Below are 25,056 nucleotides of genomic sequence, written 5' to 3' on the forward strand. Positions count from 1 at the left end.
AAGGTGTAAGATAATATTTCTATATTTTGATGTAAACAACTGTAGTTAAATGCTGATTGAATATCTGTTTACCGAGTGTATTATGTGGTATCATCGACAATAGCAATTGTTATAAGAACTAATTTTTCTGGTGTCAATTTACATAAAACTCTATTTTTCCCTAATGTTTGGAAAATGTCTTTATAAATCTTAACAATTTCAACAGCTTAACTACCTCATTTTGATCTCGCTGTAACAGAAGCTCTTAAATAATAGGTCAGTCAAAAAATCGCAATAAAAGTTAGTTAAGCCGTTCAAACATTTAACATCTGTAATATATTAGATTGCAAAACCTTTTTATCATACATTTTGCTAAAACAGTGATATGAACTCGATCATAATATTTATCCAAAGCTTTTTTAAATTTTACGGAAATCTTTTGTATTCTGTAATAAACAACTCCCGTGAGGTTTAGTGTAAGTATTAAGCAAGTTTTGATATATTACGTCAATTTACTGTTAGGGCACACATTAATCTTATTAATTATTTCTCGAACTCTGGCCAATATTTTTCTAAGAATTTGCTATGTACAAGGGAGATGTTATCGGACGATGCAAGATTTAAAAACATTATCCCAATCCCAAATACAGCACAACATCTCAAAAATCCCATTCCAAAAATTAGATGTTTAGGGGCGTTTCTTAAAGTTCTTGGACAAAAATATTACTTTTCTTCCGATATTGTCAACAAAGTTACTTACGTATTATCTTGGAATATATTATGCACTTCTTACACCATAAAACTGTAAGATAAAAAAGCATTCAAATCATTAAAATAATCCATATTAGGCTTACCAGTTTCTTTTTTTTTGCTATCCGTGCCGCGATTTTGTGCTTTTAAATTATAAATCCCGTTTTAACGATCCGATGAACAGTCCAGGGCCCGTGGTGTCCGACGAAGGCATCCCTTAAAGCTCGTTAGATATTCTCAGGAGGGTTTTAGCCGCCAAGACGCGGTCCCACCACAGAAACTCAATAACGGTACAAAACGTCGACGGCCCGCGGCCGTAGCGTAGGTATCGGCGACCCGCGAGCTTCACGTAAAGTTTAGATACTCGCGAAAAATCCGCTGGATAACTCGCCGAATAATGAATGACGAGAATGTAAACGAATATTCATTCGATTCGCGCTAAAAATCTAAACCTCGCGGAGAGCGGCCGAGCATCGCGGCGAGGATCGAACGGCCGAGGAGGTCACGAACAGCCTGGAACTCGCGAGTATCTAGACGTTGCATCAGAGCTTGCGGGGGCGCGTGAGGCGGCGCTTCTTGCGCTCGGGCGTGGCGGCGGCCTGGTCGGCGGAGGCGCGGCGGCGGCTGGGCGGCGTGGCGCTCTCCTCGCCGCTGCTGCCCTCGGACTTGTGCTCGGGCTCCGCGCCCGCCGCGCCCGCCCCGCCCTCCTTGCTCCCGCCCGCGGTCTCCGTCTCGCACGCCGAGCCGCTACCGCCCGCCGCCCACTGCGGATATACAAGGGATACAGTAAATGTGATTGACCTCAGGAAATAATAAAATATCTATATTCATAGTAGAATAGAATTATATATTGATACATGACATACAACATACAATCTGACAGTGAAATATTCCTAATTGTCGTAAAAATCATATAGTAATTAAAATATTTTGCTTTTAATTCACAAAATTTTTCAGATGCTATTACTTTAATTGGTAAAGTGACTCAGGTAAATGTTAAAACACATGCATTATTTTGAATTATTACATTCGTTCATAAAGTCATTCATTGGTTCATTTAGCTATTACAAAATTCTTCATCTATAAAATATTTACAGTTCTACTACAATAAAACATGATCATAGCCTACATCGTAGTATCATTGCATCACATATTTACCATCTACAAAACTATAAAATATTTTCTCAGACGCATAACAGTATAGTTCACGTCAAACTGCTAGTCCGCCCTGAAGTTGTTGCGAGAAAGTGTAGACATACAATTTGCTATGGCGACGCAATTCATTTCTATATTCAGAGCGGACTAGCAGTTTTACGCGGACTACAACTGTCACATCACGTCGCCCCGCACGTTGTAACATTAGCGAATACAGTAATACCCCGGACTTACGCGATTGGCGGGACCGAGTGATAACCGCGTAAGTAGAATTCGCGTAAGTCGGGATATGCATGTAAATAATATCGTATGGTATGATTCCGAATGTGTTGACTCCGCGCGACAAATACGAATGCTTACATGAATAATTGTAGGGATAGTAAGCTTATTATTTATAATCGGGAGTTGCGGGACACTCAAACCTAAGGAGAATCGACGAGATTTGAAAATCGCGTAAGTCGGAGTAGCGTAAGTCGAGGTATTACTGTACTAGATACCAACAGTTTATATTGGATCGTGTTTATGTGAAGTGTATAGTGGTGAGGCTACCTGCGCGAGCGGCGCGGCGGGCGAGAGGCGCAGCGCGGCGCCGCACTCGGCGCACAGCGGCGGCACGGCCGGCGAGCGCGACCGCCAGTACTGCAGCTCCGTCTTGCACTTGTTCAGCTCCTGCACAGACACACGAACAAACCATTAAATAAATATAATATAGGGATTATAAATTTTATAAAAAATCATAAGTTCCATCAGTAATTGCCAACAAATCAAATGTATAAAAGTAGTAAATAGATTACGGTCACGTCAGTCACATTTATTACTGCCCCATAACAGCAATATTTAATGTTTTAGTGTGATGTTTCAAAAGTACAATCTTCTACTATTAGACTGAGGTATTATAAAAACATTTATGTGAATTAGAATGAATCAGATAAAGATATTGGAATAATCTTTAGGGGTAAATTCAATTCCTCTGTGACAAGCATCAGGCAAGCAGAACTCTAATGCTAATAAGTTGATTATAATAATATTATTTTATCATGGTATATTTTGATTTATAAATGGTAGAGACCACATTATTCTAGAAGACTGATAAAATTCAAACTATAAATAAATTGTCAATAAAAATAAACAAACCTGAAGCAGAGTTTGAAACTTGCGGCTGGTCTCCTCATTCTTCTTGTCATAATCATCCAGACGATTAGCGTACTCCATCGTCTGCTTTTGTTGCTCGGCGATCTGCTTCTGCTGCTCCGCTATCTGCTTCTGTTGTAAGGCAGTCTTGCGCTTGCAGCCGCGGAGGTCGCTGCGCAGGGCCGACAGCTGATCATTGTACCTGAAATAGTTAAGATATAAACAATGAAATACGGTAATTTTATATAGTAACTTATTGGTTAAAACTCGGCCATCGGGAGTTATATATTAATTCGCGTGCTTAAAGGTAAAAGGGCCTATAGCTAAGGGTTAATAGGGATTTATGCTGCTGCTATTAAAAAATTTTTACGTTTCAGATAATTTCAAACCGAATGGCAAAAAAAAAAATTTATGTGCCCTTTCAGCATAAATCCCTATTAACCCTTAGCTATAGGCCCTTTTACCTTTAAGCACGCGAATTATCAATTGCTTTAAAGGTAGAAGGAAAACATGGCTGAGTTCTTTCAAAAAAAAAGAATTTCAATAGCGTATCAATTTCAAAGATGCTACCACGCACTTGATAAAGTTCTAGAATATACATCGGGATATTTTTCTGTTGTTAATAATATAATATTTAATAAATTACGAATATTAAATATCAAATTGTAACAAGTGCATAGGGAAGGAAAACTTTGTAAATCATGTAATATTGTCAGAGGAAATACTACTTGCTTTGGAACCCACAAGGGAGCATCATATTGATAAGGGTACAGCTATATGAATTTGGATAGGTTACTGGAACACAACAACTAGTCCTTGTCCTCAGTGATAACAACGCATCTGCGACAAATTTAAGTAGGGCTCTTTAAGCGGTTTTAGAGGTCGGTCATACACATATGTATGGCATCGACCTCTAGCGATAATAAAGGCTATATACATATTAGCGACATTTATCAGATAACATTCAAGAAGAAAATATATGGAAGAATTGTGTATATCTACATATATATATCTACGTATATCAACAACGTTAAATTAGTGTTAGATTCAAGTGTTACACAAATTTAACAACAATTATAAAAATATCAACATATAAATAGATTAAGTATCTGACTGACTGTGCATTCAAAACAAGCAACTCCAACACAAAACAGTGAGAGGTCATAGTAAAACGCTCTCACTTCTTCATTCCCTGCTTGATGCGATGTATCCGTTTCCGTAGCACCATGTTGCTCTGCGGCGGCGGCGGCGGCGAGGGCGGCAGGCTCTCCTCCAGATACATGTTGATGGAGGACACGTGCTCCTCGTCCACAGAGTTCTCGCCCGCTTGCGTGATCGGCGCCACGTACCCGTTGGGCGGCGAGTCGATGCACAGATACGACTTACTGCTCTCGCCCGCTGGAAACATGCAATTTGGGATGTTTGCTAACTTCGAGCATTGACACTTTGCGTGGACAAAGCGCGAAATGACATTAAAGGCGTTTAAAAATTTGCCGGATTTTCAAACATAACATACGACATTTTTTATTAAAATATAATTTGAATAGGGATTTTTAAAAGTCGAGACTATTCCCGATGAAATATTTAAAATTCTTAACAACTCAAACTATACAAAAATAATACTGTCTCGTAAGTTCTCTCTGATTTCCTACAAATTAATACTTACTATATCTGACCACATGAAACATACATACCACAGAAATTGGTACAAAAGGCGGACTTAATGCATCTTATATAAGGAAATAAACAGTTCGGTTGAAAAATAAACCAGAAATGAATTATGCCAATTTCATTAATTGCGTTACAAATAAAGGAACCGGGATATCCTACACCGCTAGTTATTTCGAAGAAAAACCATTTCAAACGGAAAGGAAGTCCATATAAGGGGCGTCATGATGTATGTATCCCCGTTATTAAACAGGCGTTAAAACAGCAAAATCGTTCATACGTGCACTAGAAATATGCGTCATCCTGATAGTTATTGACAGGCATAATACCCGAGCGAACGGAGACGTCCAAAGATTAGGGTTATTTTATCAGAAAGGTTTTTTTGCAACGAGAGGGTGAACTTCTGAATATTTTAGCAATAAAATATAGACCTCATTTCTATAACATTATACTGATTTCAGATTAATCAATTCAACAAATTCGTTTGAGGACATGTGGGGTATCGTGTAATATTCAACAGAAGTACTTAAAAATTATTTGGTATTAAAGTAATTTTAGTTTCGTTTTGCGTAGAAAATATCGATTATAAGATTCATTCAAAATGTGTGACAACCACAAACAACATGTTTTTAACTTAATAAAAGTACAAACTACATAATGCCTTGCCCTTACAACTAAGAAGTCAAGATGATTTTAAGTAGGCTGACGTTCGTTCGTTTCTATGTCCCACACTTTGACTATCTAATTAGGTTTACAGATCAGGCTGGCGAGACAGGTTATGTTTCCCGAAGCCCATAACATGTATACAGTTAAACGTTTTATCTTTAAGGTAATTTTAGGTCGACATTTTTTCTTTGATTTCTATTAACATAAGTATTTCGATGTTCCGACCAACATACCAAACGGTATATTGTAATTTTAAATATATTTGAAAGTATTCTGCTAGTAATTGCCAGACAAAAATACCGTTGTTTAATTTATTAAGAGACGGACCCAATAAAATGTGTTATCATCAACATTATATTTTTACTTTTAACTCTCGTGGATTTCATACATGTTATAAAAAGTAATGATGCAATAAAATATGAGAAACAAAGATTAACATGACAACAACTTAATACAAATTGTAAAATATTTTGTATTTTGTAACTATTACACTAAACCTAGACGTAGGTAGACAAAAGACTGAATAATATCACAATAATATGTTTTTTATAATACCTCTATTACATCTTGCAATAAAAACTCAATTGCACACTATTTAATACAAGATTGTATTTTCCTGATATTATTGCATATATTGTCCAAAGATGGCATAGGAATACGAAAACCGGAAAGTGTCTACACGTGGAATAGAGTCTACTTGTATCCAAATGAACCTGCCCTACTAATAGATAAATAGGAAGCGGCAATCTTCAGCCTGATTTAATCAATTAAAACGTTAATAATATGACATACTTAGCAGACGTCCGTCCACGCTACGAGCGTAATCGCTGACTTCGCTGAGCAAGTTAATCTGAGTAGAACATTTCCTATGTAATACAATAAGTACGTATACATTTACAGTACAATAATGATATTTAAATAAGTATTACTGGCTTATAGCCTTACGATATTACGACCTATAAGTTAAGTAGTCACTGCATTCCGTGTTTTTTTAATAATATAGGAATAACAGACTAGCATGCAGTCCACCTGATGGTAAGTGGCTCCATCCATGGACATCTGTAATCAACTTCAGATAGGATTAGATATTCCTACCTGAGGTCGACCACAGATGCGCCGCTCCTGAGGACTAAGCTGGAACGCCTCGGAAAAGTATGTCTTCCTCAACACACCCTTCAAACCAGAACACAGCAACGTTTAACACTGCTGTTATGAGGCAGAAATAGGTGTGGCGGTGGTGCCGCTGGAGTCAAACCACAAAGGGTTCTACCACCCAAAAAGGTTTTATAAAGGTACCACCGCCACATCAATTTCTAGGGTGAAACAGTTGCCGCCTAACTCGGGAGTTGCAACGGAATTGTGGTCGGTTTCAGGTAGAACTTCTATATCGAGTTGGTTAGAAAGTCTATGGGCGGAAGTGAACTGCATGCTCGTTTGCTACTTTAATCTTATAAAAAACCAGCCACGTATTCCAAACAAGAGAGGAATCATATTCACAAATTATTAAAATTCCCCTAATCATCATCATCGTATTGTAATAAAATAATTACTAGAACAGCGTAATACAAAAAATAAAAACGTCATTTGACGTAATTTTATTAAAATCATCATCATCATCCATTAAAACAATGAAAATTATTTCTTCCTGTTCCAATTGTACTGGCAATGAAGGAAAACCTTATTATTAGAATTATCAATGCTCTATGACTATTGCCAAAATTACAACCATTTCCGTCATAAGTAACTTCTACTACTTTTAAACAAAAATGTAAAAGAGGTTTAGCCAGGGCGCCTCAACAACCATTTGCGGTAAAGCAGGCAGAAATACACGACGAATTCCATTTCAGCTTTGTCCTTAAACATGACGTTTATGCTATTTAGGATTGGGTACATGGTAACAAAAAAAATATCACATTTGTCGCCGGACGGTTTGGTGGCTTTTGAGGTTGATATTTATAGGACGGAAACAACCAAACCACTAAAATTCCGGCCGAACGTTATATTATTCGATAATTACAAAGATATACCAATATGGTTTATTACCTATGCCAAATGCCAAATTATAACAAACTTTTTATGACATCACAATAGCTATTACACAAAGATAGCAACAAATATTGTAAATTTCAAGAATTAATTAACGTATATGAAAGTGGAGTTGATTTTATACTAGTAATAAAAGGAATCACGAGTAGTATATTTCTGATATTTTTAATTTACTGCCGTTTTTGAAGGCAGTTACTAGTTTTTTATGATATCTTAATATAGAATATTGTCATTCTAACAAAAAACACAACGAATTTCGTGAACATTACACTGAAAAGGATTTTACCAGGAGTGGTAAAGGCGTATATTGTAAATAGCTATTTGATGCACTATTAAAGTCACGAAAAATGCGGGATAACGAAATAGGAATTTCTTGCACATAACATATTTAAATCAAAGAAACCGATTAAGTGGATTGTTTTCTTGTAACGCACATTCCCGATATAGATTACATATAATTACATTGCATGCGAATACTATCGCTTAGTACCCATCTTTAGGTATGAAATGTTAATCGTTATCAAAATAAATAATTTGATTATCATGAGCATCTAAAGGACATTTAATTTGCTATTTATGACACGGCGTATATTCTGAGAGAAAACAATAATTGGCCAACTGTATTATCACAAGTCGAATTAGGATAAAATGATCTAGTAGAAGCTGGGATATTTCAAGAATCCTCTTTGCTTTTTTTATATTGTGGAAACCCATGTAAAATGCGCGGTGCCGCAAGCAAAAATCTGTCACAATGGACGACGACGTTACGACGTGGCGTCATAGAGTTCTATAATTTAGTCCCATTTGGCCAAGGTCTGCAGGGACCTTGGTAACTATTAATATTAAGCAATCCAATTTGCCATTAAACAGTTAAATTAACACAATGTAATGTAACCCATCAATAACCAGGGCAATTTATTGCACACACTTCTTTTTGTTTGCTTATTATTACATGATATGAATTGATTATTAAGTTTTACTTATGAGACTCTTCTCATGAAATGAATCAATTATGACACATAAAGGAAGGCACAACCTTTCATAAGTAGTTGACTAATGTTTATAAAATACAACAAATTACATAGGTATGCTCAATAAAAAAGTTGAGGTCTCTAACACATTATCATCCTTAACTATGTTAGTTATTATTCACTTGGAAATGGATCATGTTCATGAAGAATATCATAGATTGTGATAATCAATAACTAATGTGGAAATATTGGAAATAATCTTTTCCATAGCATATCAATTTCTTTGCAGTGAAAATGCTATATTAAAATGAATAAACCTACCTTATAGCTTTACCTTTACCTTATTTTATTATTACAATTCAAAATATGATCTATTTAACCATATTACTAATTAACTTTTCAATGTACTGACAACTAACTTTCAAGAAATTTCTTAAAACTCGAAAATCGAAAATAATCTAATTGTTTAAATAAAAAAAATACTTTGAGTTACTGAAGAAAAATGTATATAATATTATTTTTAAAATTAATTTAACATAAATTTATATATTCAATAACATCTTCATTAGCTATAGAGTATAACAATTAGTTCATATTAGTCATATTAAATTCCAATAAGAATATTCTGTTTCAATAGGATAGAAGCAATGATAGTACTTACGTGAAAATGCTGTAGTAATGTCAAAGAAGTCTGTGCCAAAATATGTGATCTCTGGCAAAAACGGTTCAATATGCTCCTTGAAATATTCCATAGCCATTGTCGTCAAATCAAAAAGCTCATCTGTCACCTTATAGGGCCGCGCGAGCTTGGTTGTTGTTTTAAGGTACGACAAAATACTGTAAACTTCATCTAAGATCTGGAACAAATGTTTATGTTATCGAGTCTCTTTTGTTTAAATGATAAGTTCTGTTCCAACAATGTTCTCAAGCCTGATAATACTGTGTATGTTTGAGCAATGTTTAATGGTTTCACTCAAAACAAATTTATGATAAGGATACCCTGAGAATAAGTGTATTGAACATATTTAGACACAATTTTAGTATCACTCACAGAACTATATAACAGTTTTAACACTAAAGTATGATATTTCATTACTGTTGAACTTGAATAGTTAATAAAAATATGTTATATTCAATTTTATCAAAATCAATTGACACATTATAAAGTAAAATAAGTAAAAAGATTACCTCTCCTGGAAAGAAACAACAATGTTTCCTTTCAATGTGTTTGCCAAATGTCATTTGCAACAAACTTAACCTCATATGCAAGGTTTCAATTATATCAGACTCACAAGCCAAGGGGTGGCTCCTACGGGCGGACTCCCTTCTGGGCATCTTAGCCTTGATCGATTGAAAACGATGTAGCATCTGGTTTTGAAGACGTTGGAAGGTGGAATTTAATATGCTACTACAGATTGTGTTGAACTGCCGGTTAACCTGGAATAAGGCAACTCAGATTGTTACCTATTATCTCACATGTTTTAAAATCAATATAATAAATATTTTAACAAATATATTTGTATTAAACACTTGCAGTAAGAGAATTATTTAATTAATTAGATTATTAATTAATTCCTAACCCTATTTAGGAAAAACCCTCAATTAAATTTGTAAATGTATTCTTAAAATTACCACAAATAAATATTTTATGAGTAAACTTGAAAACAAAATCATGATTGGCTTTATTTCAAACTAAAGTATTGTATAATAAGGTTACTTAAATATCTTTACTCCCGTTAACGATTAAGTTCAAAATAAAAATAAAAAATATTAACCATTCTAAGTTGCGAAATAGATTTGAAGCCCACATAACGAAATATCTTCTCCATGATTTCAAGAGGCAGATCCAGGAAATGGGTTGTATATGAAACTTTATTTGCCGGCACCAATGCATTTTTAGAACTAGCTTGCGGCGAGGAGCCCCCCGGGAGCAGCGCGCTGGAGTGGCGTGTCACCCGCGCTACGGTCGTGGTCTCCGCGTGCGAAGGGCCCGCGCCGTCGCTGCTGCCATTGCCACCTCCAATACTACTCATCTGTCTCGTCGACACCATCTTGCCCAGTTATTTTTTACTACTTCTGAAAAAAACTTTCTCCCTATAATCTCCTTATTATACGACAGACGGAAAAATTATCGAGTGACGTAGACGATTTCGCGATTACACGTATTTACGATTATACTAAGCACTGTACTCGTGATTCGTGACTTATTCATATTCAAATAAAACAAATTTATTTCAGAGCACCACCGAACAATTCTAAAATGGTGGCCATGGCTGGCTAGGTCACTTGAGAGTTGAGCATTCGAGTATGTACATACGATTTCATATCGTGATCCGATAAACTGGAAAATTATAAATAAAACACTCACTCAAGAGTTCATGCACATGTTTTGTAAATGAATTTATGATTTTACAATATAACAATTTAAAAAATATAAGACGCAATAGTTACGAGTGCACTACGCTTTCACAAAAAATATTTTTTTTGTTTGTTGGAGTTGGAGCTGGATTGGATGTAGAGAAAGGTATCAAACGTTCAGTTCCACATTAGTTCTCATTCAATTCAATCACTCATTCTTGCTCACCACTACTACACTGTTACCAACCGTAAAACGCAATAGAATTAAATACGCGACGATAATCATCTCATAAGGACATTTACAACGAATGATTGAAAATATTGAATAGAGTATTTTTTCTACGTATATATATTATTCAATTTTGTAAATTAACGATATTACGATTTTTATTGTTTGGATTTTATTATTATAATTATTAACAGATCTTTTCCGCACCAAGTATTTAGCATCAGTTTACCGTTCGCCAGTTCACAGTGATTGCTGTTATAATACTTCATCTACGAAAAAATAAGGTTTTGTTTACATTAGGCCAGTCTGACCGTGCCGTTAATATAAAGCCGTATGTATAGTATTTCTCTGACAATGATGTATATCTGAATAGAGCAAACATATTTAAATACGAGTAGTTTGACAAATTTTATATGTGTGGCAGGGGCTCCCTGGAGGGTAATAACAACGCATATAGTTGCTAGATTATCGAAACTATCTAATGACGATTATGCTTATCCATATTTAACATATCATTACGAAAATCTAGTAATAATCCTATTAATATTGTTTAAATATCTGTATCACTTGATACTTTAGCCCCCTCTCACCTAGCTAATACTTCAGTGAAAGCGGGGGCTGCAGCCGACCATGCCCAGACTCTCAAGCGTCGTAAATATAGTAATTTATTAGACAATTACTTGTTTGCGGCGCTTGCTTTAGAGACAATGGGTCATCTGACATGAAAAAATTCATGTTAATGATAATGAAAATATTCAAGTTTGGTCGACATATCTGACATGAAAAAATTCATGTCAGATATGTCGACCAAACTTGTCACTGCATCCGGTGACCAAAAAGCTGGCGGCTATTTTGCACAAAGATTAAGTCTTGCCGTGCAGCAAGGAAACGCCGCCAGCGTTTTGGGAACCATGCCTCACGCGGCAATTTTAGATGGCTTATTTTATTTATAATTTTCTTGTATATATTTTGTAAATAAGTCCATTTTTAGTTTATATTTAACATTTAATGTATGTTAGTAATTAAAAATGTATTAATTAATAAATAAAGAAAGTGAGATCACTGTATTGACAAATAACATAATTTCTAGTTTTTAGAAGAATTTTGTCAAATAAATAATTAACCTAAAAAGTAATGATAAGCACAAATTGAAAAATTGCTTATAAAACTAACAACAAATGATTGTTTCGTCTGATCCAATGTAAACAATGTGTCACATATTCATCGAGTGGCGAGGAAAATGGGCAAGGACATTGTGTGGCCAGGCTCTCCTCATGCCGCTCGTCCTGCAGGTCGTTTACCGAATTTTGTCGGTTTTTTAGAGTTACCACTGCTTCGAAAAAATTATATAGTGTTATATTATATTTATTATATTTACAGTTAATTAGTACAGTCGTGTAATATATATTGTAGATAAATCATTATACCATTTCGTACCAAAATTCTATAGTATCATAAATAATCCACATGTTGTATATAATCATCCTTTATATTCGTTTCATGATATTATTAAAAAAAAATGTCATCTGAAAAATATAATACGTCTTCTTGGTGCTAGAAAAAGATTATTAGAAAAATGTATGTACTTTTAGTTACATTAAAATTAGTCGGCGAAAACAAAATGTGTACCAACTATATTTTTTTCTAAAATACTTAATTTTTTGTAAAAAATACTGAGTCTTAAAAAAAAGTGGCAGCTCAACGACGCGAGTAGGGCAAAGTGTGGTTACGACGGAAATAATCGCGGCTACACGAGGAGCAGCACGAGGAGCAGTGCGAGGAGCAAGGTGTGCACGCACCATTACAATAAAATTAAAACAAATTTTCCCAATGCACTCGCACTGCCGTGCGTCTAGATTTTCTTGGAGGAACCACAAGCCCAAAGAGTATAGTAGTCCACACAAGCATTCCTTCCTCCAAGATTTGTTCTTCCTCTTGCCTATTTAATTATTTATTAACTTTGAGGTTTTTGGCTACTTTGACGTTTAATTTGACGTATTACGTAGTATCCCGTGTCTGTGTACGTCCTAGACATTTAGCTGTCAATGCTGTCATTAAATCTAATGTTCGACTTCAATTATCTTCAATTCAATAGATAGTAGTAATCTATGTACATGTGTGATGTATTATCACGAGAGTTAATTAATATCAATTGTTTTTGTTTGGTTATTTCGTGATTTAAGTTGAAAATATGTATCCTAGATGTGGGAGTAGTGGTTCTATTCAAAATATTCATCAAACGCCATCTTCATCCAATCATAATTCAGGTTTGTATAAATAAAAACATTCCTTACATGTCTACCTTTATGATACTGATAATACAGATGTGGTTATTACGCAATTTGTAAATATTTCCAATATTGACTACAGTAACTTTATCTGATTTCACTTTCATTAAATTGTTAAAATACCAATGTTTATATTTAAATCTGTGATATACTAGGAAAAACACTTAACCAAAAAAATAGGCCTATTGAATCTAAATTTAAATCACAGATTATTAGTTTGATACTATAAACATACAAGTAACAAAGTTTCATCTAAAGTAATAATTATAGCAAAAAACATATTGTTATTTTGCAGAAGCAATAGAGCAAAATGACTAGATTTACGTTTAATTTTAGTACCGACCTTAAATTATTATATTTACATCATCCTTATGTTACTGGGTTAATAACAACAGTTATGATAATAATATTTTAATTCAATACTATTACAAATATATGCAGAATAATTACAAATATATATTACATATGAGTGATATGTTTTGTTAGCTTATATATTAGCAGTGAAGTAATAAATAGTTTCAGGCTATTGGTATATCAATTGTTGCTTTCGAAGGTGTTCTGTGGTATTGTGGTGGCTTTATGGACCTCCAATTAGTGTGACCTTAGTCTTACTGGCATTAATCTTATTCTTTAATTACCAAGTAATTTGTACTGAGTCCTTAATATCCTGGTAAAATGAGATGATGTGTACTGCCATATGCTATTTGTTGTACTTGCCTAAAATTTTGGGGAAGATAAATCTGTCTTTTGTTTAGGAATGCTACTTGCTGCAAACGAGCAATCTATCTGATGAAAAGTGGCCATTTGCCAGTGCTGCCAATGGACATCTCTAATCATCCTATAGTAACATTAAGAGTCCTTCTTGAGGTCAACTACAGATGTATTGTGAGGATTAAGTTGGCATGCCTCAAATCAGTATCTTTCCCTTCAAATCTGATTGCAGCAGCACTTAACCTGTTGTTATTAGGCATTCAAAAACCACAATAGGTTCTACCACCTCCCAACCTAATTTACTGTTGCTCTTATCTGTACAAAGCACACTTGATTTTGGTTAACTTAATGTTGGTTGACTTAAAATTGCAGAAGATGAAGATGACAGTGGTGACAACAAGGCTTCAGCCCTGAGCTTCAAGGAAAGAAGAAGGGAGGCACACACACAGGTCTCTAATTACATTGAAAATGTCACTTGGCAAATCAACACTAAACATAATTTTATGTATTTAATATGTTAATTTACTTAATTTGCAGTTGAAATTTAAAACACTTCATTTCATTTTAAAGAGGTTTACACTGATCACCTAATGTAAAATCGATTCTGCAATTATTCTGTAATGCAATATGTTCTATTAAATATAACATTATGCATTTGTATTGTTATGTCCATGTTGCAATATATATCATGGCAATATATGTCTAAATTGCCCATGACTTATGATTATTAGATTGGCCCAATACCAATTTTTTTATCATTAAAAATTTATTTATGAACAAAGTTTCAAAGTTCATGAATTCATCTGAATAGGAATGCATAGATAAACTCTTTAATAAATAATATTGTTGCTAAACAATAAATTTCCAATGTTTTTGATCTTACAGGCTGAGCAAAAGAGGAGGGATGCAATAAAGAAAGGTTATGACTCCCTTCAAGAACTAGTTCCCACCTGCCAGCAAACTGATGCTTCAGGTTATAAACCTAGTAAAGCAGCTGTAAGTTGTTTATTTAGTTTTATTTGACAGTGACAGTATGTAATGAACTGGCAAACTAAGTCTGTTAGAGGCCCAGGGCTGAAATGTTGAATGACGCTCCATAAGTCTGAGTCTAAGAAGTTGATTTAATTTTACAAGCTTTTATAAAATATAGACGTTTGGAAGCCTCCCAGGACCTTAGTACGACAGTTATGTAATCTTTTATAATTTGGCTACAATGGTACCAATGGTGCAATATTCATAATTTCAGTGGATATCTGGATGAAGTAAGGGAGTAAAATTTTTATACTATGCTTAATGTTGGGTTAATGGCATTAGTAATAATCTAGTATCCTACAATTTCAGAAATAAAATCTATTTTATTCCTTCTGGTACAAGGTACTTCGAACACCCAGGCATCATTATTATTTATAGGTTCATCATTATGACTACTATTACTTTAATGATTACTATTATTTAATGTATTTTCATAAACCTTCTGGATTCTACTCAATATTTAATTTATTGATTGAAAGATAATCAAGTCAAGAGGCTTTAAACACTGCATTTTGATACAAAACGACAAATTATATTATTTCAGGTACTACAAAAGTCTATAGACTACATCCAGTACTTGCTGCAGCAGCGGCGGCGGCAGGAGGACGAGCGCAACGCTCTGCGCAAGGACGTGGTGGCGCTACGCATCATGCAAAACAACTACGAGCAGATTGTGAAAGCTCAACACTCCGTGCCCGGCTATAATGAACAGAGGCTCAGTGATCAGGATAAGTTTCAAGTTGTGAGTATTACAATCTGTTTTAGAAGTGCTAATGAACAGAGGCTCAGTGATCAGGATAAGTTTCAAGTTGTGAGTATTACAATCTGTTTTAGAAGTACAATTACAGACAGTGAGTGGCCGATTCGAGCTTATGTTCATCTGTATTCAACTGTTAATAGTATAAGTGCCCAATGAGAAATAAATTGCAGTAACTCCCTATGAATTAGACTTTATAAAAAATTCTATAATTTATATGAAACCTGTAGGTATTTCCAATATTTTTCTTACATTTATGCATTTTTCTAATACCGGCAAAAAAATGGTATGTATATTTATAAAACTTCAGTTAGTTTATATATACAATATACTGTTATTTTTCTCCATTAATATTCGTAACTGAAAATGGCCTTTTTTAATTTCGTCGCGTTAGAAGTTAAGTGACGATAAGTCAACTTGTATACTATGTAAATTCAAACATATATAAATTTTATGTTTAATGGTTACAGTTGTTATATTGGTATGTTTGTCACAGTTCCAGGGTATAATGGATAAGCTATTCGAGTCATTTGAATCGGTACCCACAAACAACTTCGCTGACTTCTCAGCTGGGGTCTTCAACTGGCTGGAGGAATACTGCAAGCCTCAATCCCTCCGGACTATGGTCCATGGAGTTTTACGGGAACAAAACTACACTCCATAGTGTATAGTTATAGTAGCCAATTTTTTTTACGAATTATTTTTAATATAACATTGTTAGGGCGGATATAAACGTTATTCTATCATTAAAGTTTCGGAACCATCAATTGTTTTGAGCGAACATGCTGTAGTCTTTTTACTATGTAATGATTATGTTATAGTAACATCATACAAATTTCATAAATAGATGAATTGAAAATGCATTGTTGTAAAATGATGTACATATTGTGTGCATGATACTTGCATTTTTTTTATTTTTGTTTTTCAATTCGTTATAGTCCATCGTATCTCTAGTATTTTATAGCATTGATAAATTTATGCTAAAAAGTTTTCATGTGAATATTTAAACAAAAATAATAATCAACCATAGATAGAGCTGTCATTTTTCAGCTACATACTTACAATTTCATATTATTTCACTTAAATATTTTTACGTTTTGTTATATGTTTCACTCAAATATGTCTAATAAAGAAAGTCTTAAACTCTCTGAAGTTCGGAATTAACGAAATAGAAATGTTTGTATCTGATTTGACAATGTTGCATAAACTTTACTTTAAGCAGTCGGAATGTTAAAATATTGTTTTTAATGAAATTTCCAAGAACACTTATGAAAAAAAATATTACCGTTAAGAAGATAAGGAACTTCGTAACAAAATAAATGTAAAAATGTAAATAGAATTATATTCATATAGTTACAGTGTAAAAAGCTTAATTTTAGCATCAACTATTGTAAATGGAATATTTTTGTATCGTTGTACACAAAATAAAGATTAATTGTGACAGACACCATTTAGACGTAGTGTGTAGATAGTTGTTGAATATTTTTGTTATCCTCTACACTTATATTAATGTTATGTATGATACGAAATTATGTTGAATGAATTAAAGTAGTATGTGCAATAGGTATTATAAAATTATCATTCAAAAAGTTCATGCAAAGCTGTTAAGAGAGATGGATTTTACTACATACATTACCCCTATGTACATCAATAATTAATGTAGACTTTTCCGAGGCGTTCCAGCTTAGTCGTCAGGGGTAGCGGCGCATCTGTGGCCGACCTCAGGTAGGAATATCTAATCCTATCTGGGTTGATTACAGATGCCCATGGCCGGCAGTAGCCACTTACCATCGGGTGGCCTTCATGCTCGTCTGCTACTCCTATATTATAAAAAAATAGAGTGGGTACTACAGACACAAATAATAAATTAATTAAAAAATATATTTGTATTTTTACGTGAAATAATTCTATGTAGAGTATGTTTACGTTGAATATTTCAATTTAACTAAATCTTGATATTTTACATATCTTGTTATTGTTATATACACATTGTTTTTAATAGAATTGTAAGAACGCAGTCCACTTATATGAGTATGCCATTAAACGGTTTTTATATTAACATATTACAGAAGAAACAATTTTAACTTTTTATCTCTAAAGATATTAAATAAAATTTAATTGAGTATAAGGGTTTGTGTGTCAATCAAACAACGTAAGTGTTCTTCGAATGTATATATTGTTTATAAATGTTACCTTATCTTAGATTTTATCATTAAAATAAATATAGGTAGTTTCTTTCTGTTTTTCTTATGACATGAAATATAGTGGAGCAGTCTATAAATGAGAAAATGTGATAATGTTACATGTGCCTTTCCTATGTCGATTTTATTTTGTTACATTGATGTATCTTAATATATTTATATTGTATATACACTTATTAACAGTTTTTTATTCCTTATACCTTACCTTATCTAGCGTGCCTTAACTTACCTATAGGTATCTTTACATTCGTTAAGTTTAAAAGTTATATTAGTTTAAAAAAAAATCCTTTATGCAAAATAAAAGTTTGAGCTTCCATTTCAATTAATTTTAAGTAAGTATATTGAGTAATTTTAAGTAAGTATATTTAAGTCTGTTATAGTCCGCGCAAAACTGCTAGTCTGCTCTGAATATAGAAATAATCGCGTCGCCGTAGCAAACTACATCAGCTCGCAACAACTTCTGAGTGGACTAGCAGTTTGGCGCGAAATATAACTGATAACTAAAAGGACCTCAAACAAGTCACGTGTCAAAAAAGTCTAGTATCTGAAATAAATTGCAGTTATGAAGGTACAGAAAGACTAAATTAGAAGATCAATCAACTAAGAAATTGAAAAAGAAGAGTACGGTCACTTTATCATATGCAACTTCATAAAGATGCCTAGTCTTACTCAATCTATTCCTCAGAACTAAGATAGAACACTTCAGGAAAAAGGGAGCTGCTTTACTACATACTTCAAATGTTAAAGAGGTCGGAAGAATAGTCAGAAGTGTTATACCGCCTTTACACTGATGTGCCGTCTTCGTGAATGACCTATTTGTCTTTACATTAATTTGAACACTAGCGTTTTCACTTCCGCAAATCGTCATTGTGGTCACGACGATCGTCCATGAATTGCGGTTACAGTGAGAAATGTGGCTACAGTGAGGGGACTGACTAAATAAAATATTGATTGATTTTGAGAAGATAACAAAATACACTTGTACGAGGACCACAAATGCGTTTTAGTCTAGGAACTAAGTTTCTATTAGTGATCGAAGGGTTTTGTGCCTGAAAAGTGTTTTCGTCATCCATCCTTCTCACGGGCCAAATTAAAGATCTCTGTACCTATAATTAATAAAAAACTTTGTTGTCATACAGAGTCATCCGGTTAATAACGAAAACAACGAGGTCTGGGAATCATTTGATCAGAAATGGTATGAAACACGTATTTACTAGTTCAATTTATAAATGAGATATACTTTTTGTTTGCTTTACGAAGAAACGTGGGATTACCAGAAAAGAAATACTTAGAAAAAAGGTCGTCTTAGGACCAAACAGTCGCTGAAATGTGTACCTACAGGACAACTTGATGTACCTATCTATCTGTGAAAAAGCCCGCAAAAATGTGCCACTCGGGGCACAGATTAATAAATAGTTACTACGTAACTCGGGGTGCGAAACGAGATTCAAAACTGTTCCTATAAGACCTGATTTTGCTGCCCTCTGAACTCCTGCGCCTAAGACTCTACGAAGACTCTTTGACACTATGATGGTGCAACACTTTCTGTAAAATACGATGTCAATTGGGCTGCCTATTTAGCTAATACTAAGATAAATAAGTGTCCGGCACAAGCTACATTTATTTTAAACTTCTAAATTAACTACTTGTGTAATCAGCCTAATTTTATACAGGTAATCGCTGGCCTAATATCCAAGAAGTAAATAGATCGAAGCTAGTATAGTTTGAATCAAGATAAAGTAGTCTGCTGGGTTACGTTATTTACAAGTAAAGCTTTTAAACAGCTATACGACAACGTAAGCCCCCGCTTAATAGAGCTACTAAAGAGGCACCACCTGTTGACATTTTATTTCGCCTATAAATTCTACATTCGTTTCACATCCACACTGAACAAGTTAGTATCTATTCCTTGTACTATTTGTACCTACATATTCTCAATGATAACGACATCGAATATTGTTACAACTAGGTACACTTAGTCACAAAGCCGTTGTTCCCGTTTATGTTGTTGGTGCGTTTAAACTACACTCGTTCGCTTTCAGTCGGTTGAGAGAGTAATGTGACGTCACCCATTGGATAACTTTCTGTCCTTCTTCCACAGCCCATGTTCTTTGCTCGTTCCCTCGAAGCACCACAGCAAAGTCTCTTCAGAACACATGCGTAGCACATGAGCAAAGATAGCATTAAAAGTAGCCCGACTATCACGGTCACAACTAAAAGGATGTGTAGTTCGCCATTCGAATCAATAGTAGCGGAATTACGACTCATCCTCATTTGTTATAATAGCAGTGCACGTAGATCAGCTCATCTGGAAAAAATACAAAATACAATTAAAAATTAGCTTGGTTTTTTAAATAAAAGACAATGGGCAGGTATGTTCGGTTGCGCTGAGAGTTTCTTCTAGCATTGTTACAGATGTGTGCAGTCTACTATATCTTCATGACCCGATTTTGAAATACACCCTTTTTGTTGACATGGGGGAAACCTTCAAAAGGTACCCGGTGCCATGGGAGCGCCTTTCCAGAGTTGTTGGCTGGGCTGAGCGGTTTAGCTTCTCTCTCTTACCGCCTGCAATCCAGGAAAGGATCCTATTGTATTCTCCTCTTATGACGGGCAGTGCAGAGTATGGCCTAAACCTCAATTCACTCTAACAAAAAAACATCTTAACAACTCTTTAGATTCAACTAATACTTTCCACTTGGCACTTACTAGCTAAAGTTACATTTAATACTAAGATCAATACAACGCAAACTTAATAACGTGTGAATCAGAACGGGTGAATATCATCCAAGTACTTGACAAACAGTTCATAAAAAACGAATTAAGGAGGAGGTAATAACGTCGCTCCGGAGCAATAACAATAAAAGTGAGAAGTGGCGAAATTGTACGAAAGAATACGACGATGACAGCTTATCACGTATCTACTGGAGATTTAGGAACAATAAATCTCGCGTTGAGAAGCATTTATCACTCTCTTAGATACTTTACGATTATGATGAATCCATAAAATAAGGGAGGTCAGATCTACAGATCAGACAATCAGATTGTGATTTAGCAGAGAGATTTAAGATAAAAATATTCTGCTCTGTAGCTTATAAGAAAATGTGAGTAAGCTGTTTTATGAATTATTATAATACGTTATGTTACGTATTACGTTCTGCATCTTTAAAACGGGAATTAAATATTGTAAATAAATTAAAAATTAACAAGCATTCAGCGTCTACCTAATACTAGGTAGGTAAATGGCAACTGCCACCTATCAACATTTACCTACAGTAAACCTCAGCTAGAATCAGTGTTCCGTCTGTGGGGACTGAGTTAGAATACCTCGTATAAGTTGGATCGTTTCTCCCTTACCACACACCCTTAACACAGTAATATGTAACAATATTAATGTATGTAACATGTAACTATGTAACACGACGACCCGCGTGGCGGAGCGGCCACCATACCGGTCTGACTCGCAAAGGGTCCCGGGTTCGATCCCCGGCCAGACAGATATCTAAATGATGAATTTAGATTTCTCTTTCTGGGTCTGGGTGTTTGTGTATTTGTCTATGTGTTTGTCCATGGCACCGACGACACAGGGAATCCTAGTGTGGGGCTGTGAGTGTAGAAAGCGTTTATTATATTGTTTTAAGGCAGAAATAAGCGCGGCGGTGATACCTCCACTGTAGAACCACGAAAGGTTCCACCATCATTTAAATCCTAGTTCTAATATGGTATAAAGTAAGTAAAGACAGCAAATAATGACGAAAAACACTGTAGGCATATATTGAAATTGCAGAAACTGCGTAAACATTTTATACTAAATGGGTACCTACCTAAAAACAGTATTCAAACACCATTCTTCATGTCAGCGATTTGATTACATAAACATTTTCATTTTAGACTAACATGAGAAAAAATGTTGTCGATAACATCCATTTATCTTTGATGGATGTTCAGCTTAAATGTGTTTTAAAATTTAAGACCCAGTTTTCTGAAAGCGAGTAAACAAATACAAGAAATATAACGACTCTATTTAAGTGCCTATTAATAATGTCTAAGTAGTAGGAATTTTCTATTTAAAATCCGTTGGTAAGTACATATATACTGTAACTGTTGATGTCCTTTTTTGTTAATATAAAGTATGAACAACATTTATTTTTTCCAGACATTTTTCACTTCAAGTAGTTAATGTAGAGTTTGAATCTATATATGTAGAAAGTATCTTCTACTCAATAACGTATACAGGGGACGTATCTATAAAGAGAATAAAAGTAGTAGATTCATAAAAGAAAAATGGTCTATATTATTGGCTTCTACTTGCAAATCTGTAAGTACGTGTAGGACTTCGTAGTAATTGTTGATACTACAACAACCACGTACCATTGATTTTTCGATGTTTGACGCGACCTGATTGATAAATTTAGAGATGAGTTGTTAAGCAACGCGCCGTGCTACGTTTTATGCCGATCGATGGATAGACGGATCGGCGATTCTCATCCGAAAATACGTAATCACCATAATTTATACACCTACTTACGACAACGACATCGCGTCATAATCAGAACACGACGGCGCATTGGCTTGAAAATTTTATTAACATAATTTATAAGAAGTGTACGGATTTAAGAAAGAATCAACAAAAATGTCTAAATTCTTCGTAGTGATCCAAACTTAGTTTCCAGTTTGTTAATTCTCTTAAAATTTTGACCAGTAATATTAGCTCTATGTTTGCAAAGCCTGTAATAAAACATTCGCCAATTACTTCTAATACTACTTCCAGATTATGATGATAAGTGCATACGAAACTTTCCCAATATGAGTAGGCTTAATTTAGGAAACAACAAAATTTAGCAATAACACAATATTATTTTAATTAATATTAATACCTACCATATTTCGATGTTTCATGTTGTCATTTGTAGCGAAAAGTTTTGTCAGATATTATTACGATACGCCTAGAGCGCTTTTGCTTAGGACAGCGTTGTTTATTGTAGCACGAAATGGATATCTCCTATCCTATTATATTTATCCATATTTGGAGCTTTGAATAAATATAACTTTGAATAAAAGTCCTGCCGTATAAGTAGATACTTTATTATTGGTGTACCTTGGCTTTTCAAAAATGTAACACTTATACGTTGAGATTGATAGGCCTTTTCTCAAGATAATTTAAGTTAATATCCATAATTGCATCTACGTAGATATGCGAGATATTTTTTATTGATATTAAGTAAGTTACAATTGAATATAGGAGATACGAGTACCTACAGGTTATGTGTAATTTAGGAATGCATTCACATGACGTAGGTTCGCGTTAGTTGACATGGTTGCACGGATACTATCGAAAATTATCTTTGATGCCGATCAATACGATAAAAAAACCGTTTAAATAGAAGGCAATTTTAGTCTAAGCCTGTGGTAATGGGAAAATTTGAAAACGTTACTAAGTAGGTACCTAAGTACCTACTTAGGAACCTACCTAGGTTCGTATATAAATACAAAAATCTCAGTATTTTCCTACGGCATCAAATTACGTACGTATAAGCTAAATTAAAGCACCTTTTTCATTTCACGGGCCCATTGAAAAAGGTCTTTGAAAAGCTCGCAGCTCTGATAACAGGGACCTTATTTGTTTTTTAACATTTACCTTTGGATATGGGTTATGAGGGCTAATTTTATTTAAAGCGCTTCGTTTTATTATTATTTATTTACCGAGAAAAGTGTTGCTGTTGTAAAAACAAATGTTTAGGAATTAGATAGAACATTGCTACATAGGTATATGTTTTATAGGTATTTTTTTAGGGAGATCTACAAAGGATTTCTTAAGAAACAGTTAACTCGTAATTGGACAGTGTTGACACGTGGGTACTGTTTACTAGGTAATCGAAAAAGAAACGTGTATACGACAGAAACAGAAGTAAGGAACGCTACTTTTAATACGGAGAGATATTTAAGAATCGGTATATCTATAATATATTATCATTAGATTAAGTCTACGACTTCGCTCGCGGTTATAGTATTAAATGTAGAACATTTTTTTATATTTGTGACTTAAAAATAACTTATGAAAATCAAAGTAACCTAGGTAAGTATATCTTTTCTCTGATGTTTAATTATTTCCATATTATCATAAATTCAACTATGAGTACCTAGGCACTGAAAGCGTAACAGTGTAATCTGCTTTCGCACTAGGTATAAAATACGTCATGACACACACACAAAATATCAACATATTTTACAAAATTATAAGTAATTCTATCAAATATGCTTATATTTTAATATTTATTTTTTACTATTCTATAGAAAAAATGCCAGCATAACGTCTAAGCAATTTATATAAAAGATGTAGAGTTCCATAAAAGCAATTTTTTACGACGAGTGTATCTATAAAAGAAGTAAATACGATTTACCCGAAAAACTTTCACACAATTGCCTCGAATCTTAGGCTTATCCTCAATGACGTGGCTCGTGTTGCCTGATGGGCTTGTTATTACAGGCACAGCTTCAGATAAGTTCTTCTGAACTATCTAGATCTTTAAGTTGCGAAATGGTTATTGTTACCTGAATCATTCTAAAACCAACCTCTCTTATCTATATCTCAATATCGTTTTTACAATTCGCACATTAAGGTAATTTATATATGTAAAATTTATCAAAGTATTGTTACATTCGAAATTTCCTGCTACGAGATATCTTCTGTGTGTTAATGAGAAAAAACATTTGCTGGATTTATATATCTACCTACATTGAATTATCCAGCATGTAACCACAAATTAATTATTTCTTTAAATCAGATACATATACCATTAATAATATGAGAAAGAAATATCGTCAACATCATCATCACCACCCCATTGTTGTCCCACTGCTGGGCACGGGTCTCCTCTCAAAATGAGAAGGATTAGGCCGTAGTCCACCGCGCTGGCCAAGTTCGAATTGGTAGACTTCACATACCTTTGAAAACTATCAACACAAGGTTTAACTTCGCCGTTTAATCAAGTGATAATTAATTTCTAATACGAACATATATTTGAAAAATCAGAGGTACGTGCCTTGGATTTGAACCTCGGACCCCTCGATCCAGGGGCCGAGTTTCTTAACCTATTACTGTTTTTTTGCAAGA

General features: G+C 34.3%; 2 protein-coding genes across 4 annotated transcripts; one reads left to right on the forward strand and one right to left on the reverse strand.

The window, feature by feature from the left end:
• Positions 1 to 836: 836 nt before the first annotated feature.
• On the reverse strand, positions 837 to 10,892 carry dmpd (F-box protein dampened). 3 transcript variants are annotated; one of them, XM_073083872.1, is made up of 8 exons: positions 10,735 to 10,892; positions 10,142 to 10,442; positions 9,555 to 9,803; positions 9,028 to 9,223; positions 4,197 to 4,413; positions 3,019 to 3,217; positions 2,434 to 2,553; positions 837 to 1,493 (listed from the first exon to the last, which is right to left on the reverse strand). In XM_073083872.1, exons 2-8 carry the CDS (start codon positions 10,415 to 10,417, stop codon positions 1,272 to 1,274), a joined length of 1,479 nt encoding a protein of 492 aa, XP_072939973.1. In that variant the 5' UTR covers positions 10,418 to 10,442; positions 10,735 to 10,892; the 3' UTR covers positions 837 to 1,271. The 3 variants fall into 3 exon arrangements, with proteins under 3 accessions (XP_072939973.1, XP_072939976.1, XP_072939975.1); XM_073083875.1 differs by having other exon boundaries at positions 10,142 to 10,439; positions 10,735 to 10,886; XM_073083874.1 differs by having other exon boundaries at positions 10,684 to 10,872.
• A 2,063-nt stretch (positions 10,893 to 12,955) lies between these two features.
• Positions 12,956 to 18,114, forward strand: bigmax (helix-loop-helix-leucine zipper transcription factor bigmax). The gene is made up of 5 exons (XM_073083565.1): positions 12,956 to 13,220; positions 14,325 to 14,401; positions 14,838 to 14,948; positions 15,529 to 15,726; positions 16,238 to 18,114. Exons 1-5 carry the CDS (start codon positions 13,145 to 13,147, stop codon positions 16,403 to 16,405), a joined length of 630 nt encoding a protein of 209 aa, XP_072939666.1. The 5' UTR covers positions 12,956 to 13,144; the 3' UTR covers positions 16,406 to 18,114.
• The last annotated feature ends 6,942 nt before the right edge of the window (positions 18,115 to 25,056 follow it).

Source organism: Epargyreus clarus, unplaced genomic scaffold (genome assembly GCF_041222505.1).
Source record: "Epargyreus clarus isolate Ecla_fem2 unplaced genomic scaffold, WU_Ecla_fem_2.2 ptg000019l, whole genome shotgun sequence".
In the NCBI taxonomy this organism is placed as follows: Eukaryota; Metazoa; Arthropoda; class Insecta; order Lepidoptera; family Hesperiidae; genus Epargyreus; species Epargyreus clarus.